Source organism: Anarhichas minor, unplaced genomic scaffold, assembly GCF_050575085.1.
Source record: "Anarhichas minor isolate MPS153535 unplaced genomic scaffold, ASM5057508v1 ptg000011l, whole genome shotgun sequence".
Lineage (NCBI taxonomy): Eukaryota > Metazoa > Chordata > Actinopteri > Perciformes > Anarhichadidae > Anarhichas > Anarhichas minor.
In genome coordinates this window covers 11256571-11277758 of record NW_027466457.1, presented here as the reverse complement: position 1 = coordinate 11277758, position 21188 = coordinate 11256571, and the positions used below count along the sequence as shown (strand labels likewise).

Genomic DNA, 21188 nt, shown 5'->3' with positions numbered 1-21188 from the left:
ATCCATCCAGACAACTCAAAACTGGCTTATTATAACCGACCTGGTTGATTGTGCTCACAGTCTGAAGATGGAGAGCCTCTCCTGTGCACTTTGTCTCTCAAGTTTGCACTTTGTCCCTCCCTTTCTGACTCACTCTTGTATAGCCACAAACGGCAACCAATCAATCTCCGGGCTTTAAAAGGAAACAGTGATCAGAATCATACACCGAGCAGCGAAATTAATTTAAATTGAAGTGATATTACTCAGCCAAACAGGTGATAGGCAACAATCCTTTCTGTGAACAACTCAGTTTCAGCCACTTCCAAATCCTTTGTATATTATTTTGTGTTCAGGTGAAGATCAACATCCCCTCCCTTCCTGTGATTGGGCATTCTGACCGTTTGCTGTGCACCTTTAAGTCGGTCGAGAGTGAAGGCACCATGTCTGACTCTGGTCAGGTCTCCTGCGATCTACCCAGCCCTTCGCTTATACCACATACACCTGAGGACCAAGGTATGTCCAGACAAATGTCTGTTGTTATCCATTATAACCAAGGTTGTATCGCCAATGGGCAAAGCAGGCAAACAGCCTCAGGGTCCCCAGACTCTAAACGCCCCAGGTTTACAGCATGTCAGCTGGTTTTGGTAATTTAATTAATTGTGTATTTATCTGGAATTTGCACCACTAAACCACCACCACTGAACTAAGGTAAGTTATTAGCGAATCTTGTGGCCTTGTCTTATAGAGGTGTATTCATTTCCAAAGTCTGTTTTTATGGGCTTTATTATTTTAGTTTATGCTTGAAACACACATCCATGTCCCTCACGGGATGAATTGTAAAACTAATTACATTAAAGAAGATTACATATACGCACATCAGGAAAGGTTCAAGGCTATCAGAAAAACAAAGTCAGTAAGGAAAAAAGGTAACAACTGCACACTTATTTCATGCCACGAAGGTTTATAAAAGACTGTTAATATGACTAATTATCGAGAACGATCACTTTTTTTAGATTGGTGTTTCGACCCAATTCAAGATTTCTTCTTTCGTTGTTTCCCTCCAATTTATGCAATATTTTTGAACAGAGGTGATGAAGTTCATGATATATGTGGTGATGAATACGATCTAATGTTTAGAAATAACATACTTGTGATAAGTATGGCTTTAGTATTACTGTTTTTTTTGTGTACTCTTTCTATGTACTTCGTTGAATTGTAATTTGTGGATGTTTTATCATCCTGTTTTTTGGATAAACCACACCTGCCATCGTAGAGCTTATTTGCCGGTTGGTGTGTGTGGGATGTATGAATACGGGTGTAGTTTCTATTTTTTAAACATTCTCAACTGATGAAGATCCAATTAGGAAACCTAGTCATTCATTTGTGGCACGGAGTAAGTGTGCAGGCGTTACCTTTTTAAAAAACTAATGACATTCCCATCAGCCTAGGCTGTACTTTGTGTTTTACTAATTAGCAAATGTATTAACGTTGGCATTTGTTAGCATTGTCATTGTGAGCGTGTAAGCTTGGCGACGGGAGCATTTAGCTCAAAGTGCTCCTGTGTGCACAAGTACAGCTTTACATAGCCACGAGCATGGCTGTAGACTCCAAGTCTGGTTAGATGAATGCATTAATACATAATTGGTATAAAGGAAGTTGAGGCCATGCTCTGTCAAAAATGATTTGAAGATCATGTGTTGTGTGTCAGAATATGTCGTCCTTCCTGCGTTGTTTTGTCTTGCCATGAACAATTTAAGTCTTGCATAGTCAGAATTATTCCCGATGACACCATCCCATTCATAAATGTGTAAAACTCATATCCCACCAAAAGCTAGTGAAGCACATTTTAACCCTCTCTCTGCTGCGTCCTCAGACTTTGTGGCCGTGGCCGTCAGGATTTTTGTTAACGAGACTGTGGAGCTGGCTACGCGGGAGTTCAAGTTCTATAACTGTGCTGCCACATTTAGGAAATCCGAAAACACACCGTGAGTCACTCTCAATCTATCAGTTCTGCTCTGTCACTCACAGAAAGTACACAGTGACACTGAACACAGCATCAACTGACAACCTTGATGTAAATGTATCACCGTGCATGAACAGATGAGAGATCAAGGCTGTGTTTGTAAATTGTGATGCATGGTAATTTTGAATGCACCTCTTGCATTTTCTCTCCTTTTATTATCAAGCCGAGGAAATTGCTTCAGTTTCCTTTTCATTAATCAAAAAATGAAAGTCGATCTCGCCATTTTTTTTCCACCTCTTTATTTTTTTCTTCATTTCTTTCATGCCAAGGAATGTGTGATGAACGAGCTTTGCTTATGTGAAGTTGCAGAGATCCATTTTGTTGTCAGCAACATGGATTTCTTTGCCGAACGCTCCTTGATGAGTTTGCATGCTTTAAGATTTTGTTTGTGTGTGTGTGACTGCCTAATTAAATGCCCTCGAAAGCATTTTCTCATCTTTGGTCTATTTTTGTGTGTGTGTCCTCAGGTGCATGTCATGCGTGGCCAGTTCGTGGGGCTGCCAGTGGGACACATACGCCCACACCTGCAGCGACATGGACGACAGTCTGATGGGTCAGAACATCATCAAGCACCGTCAGGTGAGTCTTCTCAAGTGTTAACACATCAATGGCATGTCAAGAAGCTTCATCTCTGATAGTATGTGTGGAAAAAGTGCAACAGAAGTTTTAAAAGACTCATCTAATCACCACACGTGAGGGGACGCATGAGCGATCCAAATTTCCCCTGAAAACTAATAAAAAAAGAACTCAAATCCCAGTATCAGCTGGCACCATCTTGCATGACAAATACTGTAGGGTGGAGGATATCAATTTATAAGTGAGCAGATGTTTCAGCGATACACTTATCTGTAACCGCAGACGAGGGTGTCCGTTAAGTGGTTCGCATATTTAAAATGTAAATTATTAAAAGTGTGAGTATCTGATTTGTTTTGATGCCTTCTCAGGGAGCGAAGTGTCCTCAGTTTGAGAATCCAGATCCTGTGCTGATCCCTGTGGGCTACAAGACTCCTATCGGCTTCGAGGGGATAAATTTGAACCTCAACCAGGTAAAGAGACACAGAATTTAACATTGTCTGGAGAAATAACTGTCTCTTCTAAATATTTATTCAGTATGGCCTTAGGCCCGCCGTGAGCCGGATTGATCGCAATTTTTAACCAGTGCATGACTAAGAAGAATACAACTCCCCTTAGCTGCGATATGATCACAATATGTCTTGGGCAGAAGTGAGCTATTGCTTCTATAAAACGCTCATCAAATATGGCTGTACGAAAGTTATACATACAGTCCAATTTAAATGTTTTTTTATTGATAGATAAAGGTGGTTGATATGGAACGCACACTAGCAGCTAGAATATTTATCTTTTCATCACAGGCTAGCATTATATTGATTTTATTATTTGGCTCTTCATTTACATTATTTGAATGTTGCCATCTATTTTGCAGCCACTGAGAAACTGTCCACCGTCGGTAGGATGACTTTGATAGCTGCTCGTACTCGGCTCGCCCTTTATTTGTGTGGATGTGTTGCTTGGAGAGGATGTTATTCCACTTTCTCCCGGCCTTGAGTTTTGGTTGCCAATGGCTTTTGAGAGAGACACTTCATCTTTCTCGTGTCAAGACCCGCATCAGATTATTTTTGTAGCGGTTCTAGCAGCTATGTGGGTATTGTATCATGAATTCTAAGCAATCAGATTGCTTGATTTGAGCTACCCATTTTATAAAAGTATTTAACTTTAATCAAACAAGTGTGTATGTACAGCAAAAACTAAAAGCAACAGTAGGATGGGCCGGTTTTCACGAACAAATTGATAACTAGTAACTCCTTGTTAACACCTTCTGTGTGTAGTGTTCTCTTACAGAAAACTTTGATACAGTTGCGAACAGGAAAGGAAAGGAGCCAATCATGCCATGTCAGCCAAGGGCTGGAAGAGTCTATAGTACAACAGTCTTTTAGATTTCTTGCTCAGCAGTGGAAAAAATGAGGAGCATTAGAGAACATTAATTATCAAATAGGATCTACATATATTAATCCGCCATGTTTTTTTTAAATGTTGTATTGTTCTCCAGGGTCGTGTTGTCACGATCGGCACTGCACTGATGAGAAACACGGAAGAGGAGGTCAATATTGACAACGGGCCGTTGTATGTCTTCAGCGGCTTCAATGTGAGTACCACTGTTTTCTAGTTGCTTGACGCTCAGCCCTCAACTGTATCTCTGTATTCACAATGAACTGCTGATTTTGTTCCTTTGCTGGGATGCGAATGCGAGGCGAATTTGTCCTTCACCTGATTTTACATTTTAACAGTTTAGATCCAAACTATCTATGAACTGACTTTGTTTTTCAGGGTTATAAATCAAATCACCCTTTAGCAGTCACTTAGATATTCTCTAGCTCCCTCTAATGGACAGACTCTCCTCACTGGAGTTATTTTAACTGCCTCTCCACATTGTGAATTCTGTGATTTGGAGGCTCAAACAGTACCTAGCCCCCAGCTATGTTCTTTCCCAACATTGATTTCTTCAGCTGAAAATCTGCCAGACCGGGTGTAATTTTTTTTCCCTTCCTTTCTTTTCTTGCCTTGGCATGAGGGAGCGGCAGCCCACACTGTTTGCCGAGAAGAGCTTAAGTGCCATTAATCACTGGATTCTGTATTAATAATTCATTTTCTTCCAATTTCTTAGTTTTCTTACGACAAGTCACCGGAGACCAATGTTCTCTTCTACGTGAAGGACAAAGAGTCGGGCAAGAAGATGGACAGCACGCTGAACGGTACACTCGCTCACATTTTATCATGGAGGGCTTACAGTATTTTTAATGCCGCTGGTCCCAGTGTGGGGCCGCCATTAGATCTGAGAAACTGCTTTTAATCTTTAATTAAAAATAATTAGAAACTTATTTGGTAATGACTGTATCACCAAACATTTTTTGACAGAATATGAAGGATTCAAATGCAAATGACTGCACAGTTACCTTGTCATGTAACTTAAAAGTTTTAAGAAGATGCAAATATAAACATCTTGCTAATTATTCATGAAAAGCGAGACCTTTAAGTATGAGAAAATTGGTATAAGACAAACTGTGCTAATAGTTTTTCTCCTCTCTACTTCTCCTATAGTCACCCTGTATAATTGCTCCATAGGGAGGGAGGACTGTAGTCTCTGTAAGAATGCAGATCCAAAGTACAGGTGTGTGTGGTGCGCCAAGCAGAGGGCGTGTGTGTACAACGAGCTGTGCAATCCTGACCAACAACGGTCTGAGGATCCTTACAACACCGAGTGTCCCGACCCCCAGATCACCAATGTGAGTAGTTACGATGTCGTCATCTCTTCATGTTGACTTTTGAACTGGAGACAGTACGTGCATGAAAGGCTTGTGACTGGCAGTGAAAAAGCAGCAGCTTTGGTGATTGGATTATTGATTGGACCATCTAATTGGCCTCTCCACTTTCTCTCGACGGAGTTGCTTCTCCTTGAGGGCGTGTTGAGCTGATCTGCAGCACGTCATGATTGGATCAATTCTTTCTTTGATTACTTAATTGTTGGCATCACATTGTCATTGACAAAAATCGTTGATGTCATTGTGACAGAGGTTATGGCCATACATACAACAGCCTGACCGATGCATAAAGATATCACAGTGTGTGTGTGTGTGTGTGTTGGCTAGATGTTTTGAGGCATTTTTATGTATATTATCGGTTATGTTGGTCGCTCCATTACGTTGGTCCAGACTGAAATATCTCAACAACTATTGGATGGATTGCCCTGAAATTCATTCAAGACATTCATCGTCCCCAGAGGATGAATCCTTCGTGCTTTATTGATCCCCTGACTTCCTTTAGTGCCATGTCCTGTCTACTATTGGATGGATTGCTACAACATTTTGTACACACATTCATGTCCCCCTCAAGATGAATTGTAATAACTTTGGCGATGCCCTGATTTTTTTCATCCAGCACCATCATCATGTCCCATTGTAATTTCAATATGTCCAATACTTTAGTTTATGAGCAAATATCTGCCCCCTATCAGCCTTAGCTGTTCTTTGTGTTTTGTGCTACTTAGTGAATGTTAGCATGCTAACACTAAAATGGTGAACATTATCCTCAAGTTTCTTTCGTATCAGCATCCAAAATCCAGCATCAGTTGGGCTCTAATACATACACATATATGCAAACTAGGCTCATACCGTATGGATGTAATTCTCAACCATGGTCTTGAATATTAAACACTTAAACCATTCAGCGGACTTAAAGAGACTGTGTAAATCTCCTGTACATTCTTATTGCGCAACTAATCTGTTGAAATCCATTTCAAATCCCTTCTTTTTAAAAACACGCCCCCCACCACTGTATCTCCCCACCCAGATCATCCCTCTTTTCGGCCCCCTGCGTGGAGGGATCTCCATCACCATCCGGGGCTCCAACCTCGGCATCCACAAGGAAGACATTATAAGCATCAGTGTGGTTGGGGTGCCCTGTATCCATCAGAAGGAGAAGTACTCTGTTTCCACGAGGTAATACTCACTTTCATGTATTTATGCAAATTTACGAGCAGTAGCAGCACACCCACTTTCTCCCTATTGTTCGCTGTTGGTCAAACTGTGTTTGGCAGGTTTGCAAAAAGGAAGGTAACTAGGGTGCATGTTTCAATTAGCTCACTATGCCAGTGTAATGATCTGAATGGCAGTGGTGGAAGAAATAGTCTGATCCTTTTTTTGAGTAAAAGTACAAACAACAAAAGCACTAGTTTCGAAGAGTTGGATACTTTCACCTCTTTGGGCCTAAACCAGTTATTTAATTTTTTGGGGGGTTTGTCTCTTTAGTGGAACTTCTAATAACTCATAGACATCTGAAAGGTGACAGTAAACTAGACACTGCTCTTTCATGAAGAGTCACGAGCCAAAAAAGTTTTATAAGCCCTAGTTTAATCATTAGCAATGAATTGTACATGTTTTTTTAAGTAATAAAGTAATGTTATAAAAAGTACAATATTTTCCTCTGAAATGAATTGCAGTAGTATAAAGTATCAGAAAAGACCTAAAAAATTGTACTTGAGTAAATGTACTTCCTCCTCTGGGGAATACTGCTGAATGTCAGTTTTTAAATACTGTCATTCTTTGAGTTATGAATTCACCAAAGCACTGCATCACATATTTGCCACAGCTTGTTGGTGGCCTCTTCATGCTGCAGACACTCTGTTCCTCCCAAAAAAACATTGGAATAAACTTCAAGTCTCGCAAATGCACTTCAGTCACAGCAGCGTTCACTTTATTCAAATGGTATATGAAAAAATAAAGCATCCACATCGTCACCCCGCAGCCTCTAGCCAGAACTGTTGACACCTGGCAGGATGGATCCACGTTTATGACAAATTCTTGCCCCGCCATCTGCATGATGAGGCATAAACCAGGATTTATGAGACCAGATGGAATGTTTTTCACCCTTAAATCATCCACTACTGGAGCTCACATGCCCGCTGTAGACTTCATCTTGTTGTCCTCCATGGTCTACAGCATGTTGGCGCTCACTTGCTTTAAGATTTGACAGCTTTTCCATATTTCATTCCTTCACACATCACTGTCGTAGCTGTTAATTGTCTACTAGTGGCCCACCTGTTAGCCCGAATGATGCTTGCCATTTTATGCTGACCGGTTTCATCAGCAACACATATTCCTAGTGGACGTGTTTGGTTTATCACACTTTTCCTAGACTCTGCAGTGTGCTATAATTCCCAAAGGACTATATTTCTAACATGCTAGAAGCAGCCAATCTGGCATTAAAAAACATAATGCCTTCATATCCGCTTAGTCGTCAGATGAAATTGTTTGTACTTCCTTTTTTTTTTTTTTATTCTTTTTTTTTTCAATTACCCGAGTTATTTTCACCACTTCCTCCAATTAACGAAAACAAGACAGTACTCATTTGTCTGCCAATGTCGACAATATTCAGATGCTGATTTAGATGGTAAATTTGGACAACGATTGCATGAGGCTATCTGTTTGTTTTCAATAGAGCAGCCGTAAGTAAGTAGTAGAGACAAGAGTTTTTTTTTGTGGAAGTACATTACAGGAACATTAATCAGGAATACAGGTCTTACATGGAGTTAAAACGAGTCAGTTAATCGCTTAGTCAATGGACAAAAACAGAAACATGTAATGATTCTCTGTAAATTAATCAAGAAAATAATCAGAAGATGAATTGATAATTAAAATGATTGTTACTTGCAGCCCTACTCTAAAGTATTTTTTGTTGTTGTCCTGTCCAGCGTGGTGTGTGAGATCGGCCCTGTTGACCCCATCAATGTTAACTGGGGCCAGGTGGAGGTGGAGGTGAAGGGAGGAAAGAGAGGAACCTCTTCCATCTACTTCACCTACAGGGTAAATACTTACTACTACACACTCACTCTCTCTCTCTCCTCAGCTGCACTTTCAATATGGAGGCGTAAAACTTTGGACCCAGAAAATAAACTCATCCAAAAGCTTTCAGCTGATTGTGTTATTTTATTGCCTCTATTATGTTTCCATTTCCTAACTGATGAGAGTTCCTTATCAGAACATACCAAGGGCATGTCATTTATGTAGAATGTACATCCTAATGTTTTGGTAAATGCACCGTCGAGATACTGTCACAGTACAATGGTAATGCACTGTATAAAAAGCCACAATGTGCGTGCATTCCTCTTTAACCAGATGCTGTGCAGTAGGCCCCCCTTTTCTCTCAAATAGCTACGCTGTAGCCTGTTAAAGTATTAAACTGGCTTTTCATATCTCTGGCTCCGCTAAAGCTTCCACCACAGGGGAGTGCTCCTCCTAACTGTTTGCTCAGCAAATTGAGGCAGATGTGGTGCTTGTATGAGTTTGTGTGTGTGTGTGTGTGTGTGTGTGTGTGTGTGAATGTTTCTAATAGAGAGCTGGAGATCAAGGAGGTTGAGAGGAAATGTGTGTAAGTTTATGCCAAAGCATTGTGTGTGCGTGTTGTTGTTGAGTGTGTGAGCGAGCCTGTGGGTTGGACCTTGTGTGTGCATGTAAATCCTTGCAGGGGAAAGATGAGTATGTATTCATGCTGTGTCTTGTGACCTCGCATCCCGTCTCCTCCCTCACCAGGACCCGATTCCAGAGGAGGTGAAACCCTCTAGAGGTCCGAAAGTTGGGGGCACCGTCATTACCATTTCTGGACATTCTCTGGACACTGGCAGTAAGGAGGATGTCCAGGTTACCGTCGGAGGGGTGGACTGCACTGTGTAAGGGCTTCTTTTCCTCGATAATTGTCATTCATGCCAAAGCTCAATTCTCTTTCAATTCAGTCTGGTAAATTGATAAGTGCTACTTGTTATTCAGACGTTGTATTCTATGCAAATTCTACAGTATGCACACTTTGAAGCCCATAAATTGATTTTCTTTTTTACATTTCTGAAGCCAAAATGGAATTGACCGTAACTTTGGTGTCATAAGCATGATTTATTTTACTTCTACCATTTGCCTTCGCTGTTGTGACCAACGGTGTTCTGTCAAACCAAGTCCGCGGTGACATTTTAGGCAGAAGTAACGGGAAAATAACGAGCCAGAGGAGCAGCAAAGCCGGGAATTAACAAGCTGTCAGACTGCTGCCATGTTGGCTTCCACTGCACAGTGACCTTGTGCGACCCTGACTCCTGCAGCCAGTTAGTGTTGTGTCCTTGTCTTTGCAGGTTGCACTTCGGAGCAGAGATCACCTGCAGGACAGGAGAATACCGAACAGATAAGGTGCCCTCTGACTCTCTCACCGTCACGGTGAAGTATGGAAAGAGTACCACAACAACCATCCCAAGAGCCTTCCACTTCTTGGAAAATCCCATCGTGCTGGACCATCACCCCAAAGAAAGCTTTGTCTGGTCAGTATAAAGTAGCAGCCTGCAAGCGTTTCACCTCGATTCAAAGTGTTTGTAATATTGATATTTCATTTTACCCGGAAACATATAGTGTTGAATGAAATTTCAAGGGATATAGTGATATTTGGCGTGTGTTATTTTCAAGTTTTGTCCTCGTCATTTTATACCTTCACCTTCTTTGTAGAGGTTTGGGAAGTCTGCTACAACATCCACAGGGTCCGGTTTCTTTTTTTACTTTCCGATGTGCTCAAACACGAGTATTTAAAATGATTTCTGTTAGATTGAAGTTTTTAGGTTCTAAGGATGGCAATGTTGGTCGGTCCACCGATTTGGTCCAGACTGAAATATCTCAACAGCTATTGGATGGATTAAATATGGTACAGATATCCATGGAGCTAAGGAAATGAATGCCATTAACTGTGATGATCCCTTGACTTTTCCTCTAGCGCCACCTTAAGGTTGTTATTTGGCGGTTTGAGTGTCTCACCGACCATTGGGTGGATTGTCATGAAAATTGAAACAAATACATGCTCGCCTGCTTTGTTTGGAAAGCTGTAGGAGGCTCGCTCTCCTTGTCGTTATTGATGTAATTCTTACCCGAGTCTGCAGATACAGATCCAATTTAATAATGATTAGTTGTTAAAAATAGCACAATAACATCCGGGTGGACGGAAGCAAATTAATTCTCCTTTAAATACCTCCCACTTTGCATTTGTATTTAAAGTTGAGAAGCCAAAACAGAAGAGCAAAGGCGCCTTTGTTGACATTGATGACAAGGTTGTATAGAAAAGTACTGTTATGGAAAATTGAACACTTGGAATGGTACCTGCCTTGCTCTCTGCCACGCAAGCTCCGTCTGAAACCTTGGTAAAGGTTATTAATGCCAAAAACCTTTTAGGTTTTTTTTAAGCATGATTTGTCCTCCTAGACTAGAGTATACCTGTTGTTTGTGTATGTGTGCAGAATGTTTCCCATACTTACTTCTGATTCGCTGAAGGGGATACAAAATGCTAGTCTTTGATGTTGTACCAAACTGCTTGATGATCTCTGAAAATGGATGCATTAGACGGTTACCTTGCTTTTTTCTGAGCAATTGAAAGCACTAGTGCGTGTGATTAGGCACGCAGCCTGGAACAACAGGCAACAGATATATGCGGCTTGCAGGCTAAACTAATTTGTTTTTATCTTCGGTGAAAAATGACCCCAGGCGCAATTTAAGAAGTGTGTCTGTCTTCCCGCAACTCTCTCTATGAGCTTGTCTTTATGTGGCTGGCTGGGGATATCTGTTTTTAGATCTCATTTATGTGTTTTACTGTGTTTTCTACATCTGTGTGTCTGTGTGTGTTTTTAGTGGAGGAAGGAACATTGTGGTGACCGGCTCTGGCTTTAACCTAATCCAGACTGCAGTCCTGAAGGTCCAAGGAGACGATTCAATAGCCTTTGAGGTGTGTCTTCCATTTCTGTTTTCTACTCCCTTTATTAATCAGCGTCTCCCCACGTTGATTACCCTCCTCTAAACGTCATCATTTCTTTGCTCACTTCACACTTTCTCTTAACTCTCAGTCCTACGATTCTTTGTCTCAGAAAATTTCTGCCCCCCCCTCACAGTAGCAGCACTGTCCATCGATCTCCACACATCTCATGAGCCCACGACTTCTGTGGTGATTTATTCAAACTCTGTCAAGCATGCACACACGTCAACAAACACACATCTGCACTCCTCCATGCTTCCACTGATCAGAGAGAGTCCATAAGCCAGTATTACGTCATCTCACTTCTTAGGCTATAAATCCTTAAAACCTGTAAGATTGCAGATAGCGGCGCTACTGTTTCACCCTCAGCAAGATACGACTATGTTCCTCGTCCAGCTCAATCAGGTGGATTGACTCTGCCCGGGAACTTGAAGGAGTTGCACACAGCGTGCCGCCGCCTGCCCTCCAGTTTACTGGCCAGTGTTAAGCAGTAGCAATTTTGTTCATTTCATTTAAAGGGCTAAATTTAATACTGGCATTCAAGTTTTTTTTCCCTGGTGCCCTGCTACCCGGGGGACAGGAGAGATTTGAAAAGACTCCTGGCTGCCACAAACTAGCAGCGAATGTAAAGTGTTATCTCAAAGGCCTTGGCTGGTCAACTTCATAAGCCTCTCTTGGTTTAAGTCTATCCACTGAACTAGACCCAAATATTTTTGGCTGCTGGCTTGTGGCGAAAACATGTTGATTACATTGTAGGTCAGGTCAGCGGCTCAAAGAAATTAGGTTGTTTTTTTGGCTGTAAAGACCCTGCATTTCTTGTTTGTAATTGTAAACAGAGACCTCTAGAGCTGGTTGCACCAGCTGCTCGTGACTTCAAACTTAGCCTAGTTGCAAAAATGATTTAGAAATTATTGCTAGATGTAGATTTAAATATCACTAAGTTAAAATGCGTAGCACCACCTAAAGTAGTTCGTATGAAGACATTTTGACCCCTGACTTTTCCTCTACCATGAGGTTCAGATTTGTGGTTTTTGTAATAACTTTTATGATCCTCTGATTTTTCATTCAGTTCTATCATCAAGTCAAAATGGTAATTTATTCAATGCTTTGGTTTATGGATAGAGCCTGGCTAGCTTTTATACCTGTTTCCATTCTTAACTCACTGGCTGCTGGCTGTAGCTTCATACTTATCCGCCATTTCCCGAAATGTTGAACTATTAACTTTACCACAGAGCAACATATTGTATGGTCAGAAGAGACAGTCAGTTCACAGAGCTACTGTGAGTTAACACTTTAAAGGAGCAGTGTGGAGGATTTAGTGACATCTAGTGGCGAGGTTGCAGATTGCATTAAACTGAATACCTCTCCGCTCACCCCTCCCTTTCCAAGCATATTGGAGAACTATGGTGGCCTTTATGTAACGTAAAAACACAAAAGTGCTCTCTAGAGCCAGTGTTTGGTTTGTCCGTTCTTGGCTATCGTAGAAACATGGCGGCGCACCACTTCGGACTCCGTGAAGAGGACCCGCTCCCTATGTAGATATAAAAGGCTCATTCTAAGCTAACGAAAACACAACAGTTCTTAGTTTCAGGTGATTATACACTAAAGAGAACATAGTTATGAATGTTATATTCCATTTATGCAAATAAATCCCCCTAAAATAGGACAAATTCACTTTTGAGCTAAATGAGGAAAACATATTCAACCAGTACAACCAGTCTCAAACTTTAGAGTAGGTCTGCGTGACTTTTTAAAGCATTATCTGATGTAGCCTACGCCTTTTGCCTTGTCCTTTGAAAAACGTAACTGTGTGTAAGACTGTCGGGTTTGGCTGTCACACACAGTTTTGTCAGCCCTGCATCGAAACAATCAGAGAGCGACAGAAATATCGCCATCGGTCCAGTGAATGAACAAAGCCAGAGGAGTGACTCAGTGTGAGTTGTGATTCATCAGAGGCTGCTATTCTACGATGGCAGATTGGGATTTTAGTAGAATGATTGAAAAGAGACACATACTTTTACCGTACCAATTTTACTAAATCAGACTTTTTCCCCCTACACCCCTGAAACACTCTTCCCTCACACAACAAAAGCATTAATTCCCTGCCTTGTTGAAAAACACCCACTGTTTGCTTTTCTCTCTCTCACCATATTTTCTATGTTGAATACTGCTATATTTTTTTTCTTACTTAAAACATAAAACTTTGCATCATTGTTAATGTCCAGTTATGTTTTACTCACCTTCTGAAACATTCAGAAAGCCCACGAGAAGAACGACACGGTCATCCAGTTTCGGTCTCCAACAGTAAACAGCTCCCTGAACCAGCCCTTTAAAACCTACATCCAGCTTGACAACTTGGAGAAGGTACTAAAGCCCTTCGACTACCACCCTGACCCCAGCTTCAACGAGCTGACCAAGAAGGTCATCACGGAGGCCAGCATCATCATCGTGACTGTGAGTGCAGGCTGCTCGGGTCCCTTTTTAATGCTGCGGTTGTAGTATGACAGCAGTGTTTCTGAGAAATATGCCTCTTCGTGTGAAGGAATTAAGATAAATGGTGTTATTATCTGACTTGAGGATAAAAATGGAAAAGATGCTGAATTGCAGTTGCTGCACCACATTTTCGCTCTTTAGCTGCTTATGTTATGGATGGTCTTCATTGCATAGAAAAGTTATGCAAATAGCATTACATTTAACATTTTAGCACAGTGGGGTTATTCTTTGGGAAGTCAAGTGAACTGAGGCAAATGTACATTAGTAGTTGCATTTATTTATTCTAACCCTTTTAAACGATAAAAATACCTAATATTGTAATATTCTTAATGCAAATATCTTTTTCTCTGAAACTGTTTTTCCCCAACTCTAGATTGGTAAAGTAAATCCCATGGGTCATGGGAGGATTACCATGAAAAAAACACAGATTTCTGAAAAACTTTTCAATCACAGCTTTTCATGAAAGCATGAAGGACTTAGCGAGCTAGCCAAGTGGCCAGCCGTTGGCTAGTTAGCCTGCTAATTCCACTATGCTTTACAGGTTACAGAAAACAAGTCCAACAGCGGACCATCTCTTCATCTCTGTAGTAGTTTAGCCTATTAGCAAAATTTCTCTCATCTCTCACTCTCATCCCACTACTGTGAGGTGAGTCGCATTTGCCTCACTTTGTTTTGCCTCCAGCTAACATGGTGACGTAATCATGACGTCGGCTGTAAAAGGGTCTACACCCTACGCCAGTAGAGCGCAGTAAAGGATAATGTACAGCGACCCGGTAAAAGAACCCAGACAGGGTGAGCAGGGAAAGGTTCAAGGTTCAAGGTTTATATCTTTTTTACACGCTATCTTATTTACAGATACATCTATGTATATGTTTCACGAGTCATTAAATCTGTAAAATCTATATAGAAAATATAGAAAAATGTCCATCACAAACTCCAAAGTGGAAGTCCAAGGTGATTGCTTTGTGCAGACATTGTAAGTACTGCAGTAAATTAGGCAATTAAGGCATTTGCAAAAGGCCTTTTCAATTACTCAGATGCTGGTTTACTTAAAGCTAATTTCACCTTTCTCATATTGCAGACTGCATTAGAATAATTGAAAGCATGTCTGTAGATACAAAAGTGTGCTGCAAAATCTCAAAGTGTATATTGCAATGCCAGAACTGTGGGATTGACTGGAGCTGTGCCTACAGTGTCTTAACTAAGAAATGACTTAAAAATGTGCTTACAATGAATAGAATCGTAATCTTTCTAATTACTTTCGGCACGCATAGTGGAACAGTGACGAGCTGTAATAAACTTTCCATCCATTACTAATGAAAATATTTTTAATACTCATATGATGGGTCTACTTGATGGTGTATAAATGCAGTAATTAATTTCTCTTCCATGTAGTTCTGTCAAGGCACTTTAAGCATTACAGTCGATCTTACCCCTGCAGGGTCGGGGATTCTCCAAAGCTATGACGGCCAAAGAGGCTCAAGCGTATGTGGGTGACGTTACCTGTCTGGTCAACACACTTCAGGATGACAAGTTGTTTCTGGACCCACCTTCCAGCACGCCCAGCGCTCGCTCCAGACGGCACCGCAGAGACACTCGGCCCGAGCTGCTGGACTTAACGGTCAGAACAACAAAAGTCAGGCAGACACACAGTGGTGGAGGAAATATGTCCTAGATCCTTTACTTCAGTAAAAATGACCAATACCACACTGTCAAAATACTCCATTACTATTAAAAATATGTAACTATAATCAGGAAAATGTAGATATGTACATAAAGCAGAAAAATGTCCCTATTAAGTGTCATATCAATGTATGTTATTTCATTGAAGAGATATGTAGTAAAATAGATGTATACAGTGGCATGAAAAGGAAATAATCAAGTGCAAGTACGTAAAACTTTAATTTAAATGTACTGCTTGAGTAAATGTACTTACTCAGACCTGCAGCTTGGAGAATGGATGGTTAATGAATCGTTACTGTACTTCTCTAGGCGTGTCCTCTGTTCATCTGGGAACCCCATTCTTTTCACTGGTTGAACAGTTTTCATGTAGCTACAGGCCCTTTTGTAATTACATTTAATTATAGCCAAGCCACAATTGTGATGAATACTGTAACCTCTCCTCTGGGTAATTCCTCTAAGTGAGCTATTTCTGTGGCTGTGTGCAGCATAAAGAAGGGACACCAACGAACTATCAAAAGGTGCAGAATACTTGCATGGAAAAAGATTGATTATAAAGTGTCAAACCCAATGCACATGCATTTGTTCAGTTAATGTGGGCCCACCAACTTGCACATATAGCCCTAGCACTTTAGAAATACAGAAAGGTCCTGCAGCTGATTTTGCAGAACTTTGGGCAATTATGTAGATCCTCCTCTGTTCCAGCTTCCTCTCCAGCGCTGTCGAATCTTTACCATCGACACCTACCTGAATACATCTCGGGCTAAAATGTCAAGAGCTTGTGCAGATAATAAGATTCCCTCCCTCTCTCTCTCTCTCTCTCTGTGTTTATCCACAGATCATGTTTGGGAAAGGGGAGTGGGTGGTCGGCTCGGTAGAATACGAGAAGAAGAATGATTTGCCACTCTACGTCATCATCCCTGCTGTCATTGTCCCCATGCTGCTCATCATCGCTATCTCTGTCTACTGCTACAGGTGAGTTAAGCTGCTTTGGGTTAGCATATACTATCTTACTATTTGACCTCGCTTTTAGACATCTGAACCTCTTGACCCTACTGGTAAACGTCACATAGTACTCAGTTTAGGCCTTTTTTTTAATGTTATGATTTTACACCGTTTTTAATTAGATACCTACATTTTTCTTGCTGGAGAGGCCATTTGTGTGTGTTGTTTAGCAAAAAACATTCGTCAGCTAACGGTAAACTTACAAACCCACAATATTTTGAAGCCAGTGGTTCCCAGCTCCAGCCTTCTGTCTTGTGACCCCCTTAACCCTTGCATTTAGTTAAAATTGGCCTTACTTCCCACTGCTGTTCATTTACAAATAATAACAATAATTGCAAAATCAATTTTTCTTGCAAAACTTTTTTTACTTGTCTTGTGACCTTTTAAAACCCATTTTGTAGAAAAGTATTGATGTGCCAAAAACTGGGCTTGCACATTTAATGAACGGGACGTTACTTAAGTTCGGGGTTAATTAGATGTCAGAGAGATGTACAGTAACACCCCGTTTGACCACAAACCCATACACCTAAACCTAACCACCTACAATGACACATATTAATGCAAATATGGTATTTTTCTCAAACTGTATTGTCATAATATTATACTGCTTTTAATTTGACCAAATCAGTCTGTGCATCCTAGAGGTTCTCCAAAATAACACAGGCGGTCTTGGATCAATTCAACTTTGCTCATTTTCAGCTGAATATTTATAAAACACCTACATCAGTGACAAAGTAATACCAGCGCTAATAATATATTTTTGGGAGACTCAAAGGAAACACTGTGGCTAAGTTATCAGCCAACTGTGCCAACTCAAACCAGAGTCTTTAAACAACAATTAGATCTCTGAAACCTTTCATTTTTTTCAAGTTTAAATCCTTTCTTTTTTTTCTTTTTTTTTTACGACACACGTGTTGTGTTTGTTTAATGTGTTCAGGAGAAAGAGTCAGCAGGCAGAGAGGGAGTACGAGAAGGTGAAACATCAGCTTGAGAATCTGGAGGAGAGCGTGCGGGACCGCTGCAAGAAAGAATTCACAGGTACCAACTGTGCAAAACCTCACCAATATCGCTAATGTCCCTCAAAGGATCTATGCTTCTAAGAAGCTATAAAGCAATGAAGTGCTTCATAGCTCTGATTACATTTGTTGGATGTATTGTACGGCAGTGAATTAAATAAATTCTCCTGCTTAACATCATGTTATCATCATTATGAGGAGCAGTTTTGCAGTAACAGTAATAGAAAACAATCTTTCACAGCTGAAATAATTTTCCTGGCAAAGCTCTCCCTTTCGCTGCCTCTCGCAACATAATGATTGAGACAGACGAGCAGCACACAAATGAGAAAAGCTGCTTATTAAAAAGGAATGAGGTACTACTTTCTTGTTTTTATCTCGCAGACTTGATGATCGAGATGGAGGACCACAGCAACGAACTGAGCGAGGGACGAATCCCCTTCCTGGACTACAAAACCTACACCGAACGCGTCTTCTTCCTGCCCTCTAAGGACGGTGCCAATGATGTGATGATCACAGGAAAGCTCGACATCCCAGAGGCTCGACGGGCCACAGTGACTCAGGGGCTCAACCAGTTCTCCAACCTCCTGAACTCAAAGACCTTCCTCATTACTGTAATTATACTGCACAATCATGTGAAATATGTAAATGTAAATCAACTTTAAGTATTGGGAGCCGTGGGCAGCTACTATAGAGCACCCAGGGGACAGTCTGGTCAAGGGGCGAACTGGTTTAGACACTCATGGTTCTCAGATGATGTATCTTAATGACTTTGGTGATCCTGTGGGTTTTCCTCTAACGTCATCAGCTTTTGTGCTTCTGAGCGAAATGTTTAATATTGACTAGAATTTGATATGCGTTCCTAGTTTATCCGTACCCTGGAGCGCAGTCAAGACTTCAACGCCAGGGCCAAGGTGTACTTCGCATCCCTGCTGACGGTGGCTCTGCACGGGAAACTGGAATACTACACCGACATTATGAGAACACTGCTGCTGGAGCTGATTGAGGAATACGTCCACAGCAAGAACCCTAAACTCATGTTGCGCAGGTGAGTGAGGAGTCCCTCAGTGCTGCTGCTCAGTACATACTGGAGCAGTCAGATACAATGTCAAAACGCCAGTGCCAAGTTTAATATCTAAGATGTTTTGTGCTGCTAAAATGTCCAGGGCCAGATTGATGCATCTCAAAAACTATTGAATGGATCGCCAGGAAATTTTGTACAGACATTCATGGTCCCCACAGGATGAATCTCACTGACCATGGTGAACATCAGACTTTTCATTAAGAACCATCAGCAGGTCAAAGTCTTCACTCATGTAGTGAAATGCCTACATCTCCAGGATGGATTGACACTAAATGCATGGCTCCCATAGTTCAAATCCTAATGACGTTAGTAATCCCTGACTTTTTCCTCTAGCGCCACCGTGAGGTTGGTATTTTTAGTTCTATGTAAAATATCTTGTCAGCGCTAGTGTAGATTGTCAGTACAATATTTCACGGAATTCATGTCACCCTCAGGATCAATTGTAATAACTTTGGAGATCCTTTAACTTCCCATCAAGCACCATTATATTTTGGTTAATGACCAAATATCGACCTCGACTGTACTTTATGTTTACCTTATCAGCACGTTAGCTTGGTGATCGTGAGCATGTTAGCAGGCTGAGGTTAACTGTCCCTGCTGTAAGTACATCCTCAGAGAGCAGCTAGCATGGCTGTTGACTGTCTTGTTTGGCACATTTTGCCCTGATATCATTAATGTCCTTATATCTAAGCTCTGCAATCAGAATCACTACATATCTCAACCCTGGCAGCAGTATAATAACCATTCTATGAGGACTGGGATTCACTTCAAGAGGCAGTGGACTGTTTCATTCTGTTGCCATGTTGTCTGTTGAATTTTGCACTGACTACTGTAGTCCACTACCAAGAGCCAGACTGCTGCTTGATCTGTTCCAGTCTTCCTCCTTCTGTTTCTCCTTCTGTGTTTTTTTTTTTTTTTTCCTCCAAGCACAATGTGCTGTGTGATTCTCCTTTTGCTGTTCCCCTTCATCATCCTCTTTATCTTCTTAACCTATAGATCTTGACCAACTGGGTGAATAGGCTGACAATTGCTTTTGGTCTATACGGTTTTTGATTGCCTTGAATACATAAATCCAATTATATTGGCTTTCTGTAAGTTGCTTTGTGGCTTAATCTTGTACCAGGAGGATTTTTCAATGGATGCTGTATCTCTTAAAAAATGCTGAGCCTGTTTTATTGCATGAATAAGCTCCAGCTCTCAATCCTGATCAGAACAAACTCATCAACTGAAGTGTACATCACCTGCACCCAACATCTACTCTGACCTGAATTATATTTTAATAATTGAGAGATCAATTGTTATATTACAAAAAATAGCAATGCATGGGTCATAAATTCTTCAAAAATATGTTTGTGATTCGCATGACACTATTATCACAAATGAATTGGTATTTTTAGGATGTTGCCAAAACAGCAAATGTTTTTCACTGATACTGCGTAATATTAATTGCTGTTTTCTCCCTTGGCAACATCTCATAATGCCTTTGTAGAATTAGAGTCTGTCAACATTCAGCTGACTAATTTGACTGAAGTAAATAGCCCTCAGAAAAGAATCTCAAATTCTAGCGTTCTTTGTTCTTCACCCTCTCCACCGCTATAATGATCATGTCACGGTCAAATCATCCACTGACGGCGGCCTCCTCCTCCCTCAGCAGGACCCACTTGTCTGAACGTACAGTCGCTCATCACTGCTGGGAGGGGGTTATGTGAATTGAACTGTCTGCTGTGGCTAGGCACGCTGTGACTAGCTGTTGTGCAAGTACACAATCTTAATTATCCCCCAATGGAGAGGCTCATTATGCTGATTAGGCCATTGTGCCAACACAAGCCCCCTTATATACAAGACATCTAATTAGGCATGCTAGCAGCTAACGATAGGCGCCGACGGTGGGCATGTGACATTAGCATTGCCGATCTGTCAAGTGACCACTGACGTGATTTCTTTTTTTTTAATCAAAATATCCTGACATCCTGACATGCTGTGCGGGAATTTCCCTTGTTGACATTTTGTAGATGCACATTCTTAAGAAAGTAGTATTTCAACATTTTAAGAGAATACAATGAACATAAAACACAATAAACACCAAAAACATATTACAAAATATGTATAGACAAATGCTAAAAACCCTTATATGAGCTCACATTACATACATTACAAGTAGTGACTATTTATCAGGGATTCTTAGCTCATGGATTCAGAATTTAAGTGTCATGATTTGATTTTGAAAATTAGATATTTCATTTTTTTTTTCTGAATTTTCTAATCAAATTATGTTTGCACAATTTATTAACATACAGCATCAATACACCAGAATGATTTAGTTGTATTCTTACAATGATATTAACAGCTGTCCATCTAATGTGTTTTTCCAGATCAGAGACAGTGGTGGAAAGGATGCTATGTAACTGGATGTCTATCTGCCTTTATCAGTTTTTGAAGGTAACAAGAGTTTATGGTCACTAAAAATGTATCATATGTAATCTGTTAGCATAAATACTTAATTGCTGATACAGAAAATGTGTATAATGACATGCTACAGCATTAAACTGTGGGCTAAGTGCATGGATTTCTA

At 40.8% G+C, this 21188-nt stretch overlaps 1 protein-coding gene across 7 annotated transcripts in view; it reads left to right on the top strand.

Moving 5' to 3' along the window:
- Positions 1-21188, top strand: part of plxnb2b (plexin b2b) — a 117619-nt gene that overhangs the window by 83932 nt on the left and 12499 nt on the right. For all 7 annotated transcript variants that reach the window (XM_076089416.1, XM_076089418.1, XM_076089417.1 and 4 more), the window contains 19 exons: positions 333-492; positions 1853-1964; positions 2470-2581; positions 2947-3048; positions 4071-4166; positions 4686-4773; positions 5120-5304; positions 6368-6516; positions 8268-8379; positions 9106-9242; positions 9690-9872; positions 11221-11314; positions 13598-13795; positions 15276-15455; positions 16353-16489; positions 17457-17557; positions 17917-18146; positions 18399-18580; positions 20989-21055. In XM_076089416.1, the coding sequence (XP_075945531.1) occupies positions 333-492; positions 1853-1964; positions 2470-2581; positions 2947-3048; positions 4071-4166; positions 4686-4773; positions 5120-5304; positions 6368-6516; positions 8268-8379; positions 9106-9242; positions 9690-9872; positions 11221-11314; positions 13598-13795; positions 15276-15455; positions 16353-16489; positions 17457-17557; positions 17917-18146; positions 18399-18580; positions 20989-21055 (2625 nt within the window). The remainder of the gene's footprint in view (positions 1-332; positions 493-1852; positions 1965-2469; positions 2582-2946; positions 3049-4070; positions 4167-4685; positions 4774-5119; positions 5305-6367; positions 6517-8267; positions 8380-9105; positions 9243-9689; positions 9873-11220; positions 11315-13597; positions 13796-15275; positions 15456-16352; positions 16490-17456; positions 17558-17916; positions 18147-18398; positions 18581-20988; positions 21056-21188) is intronic.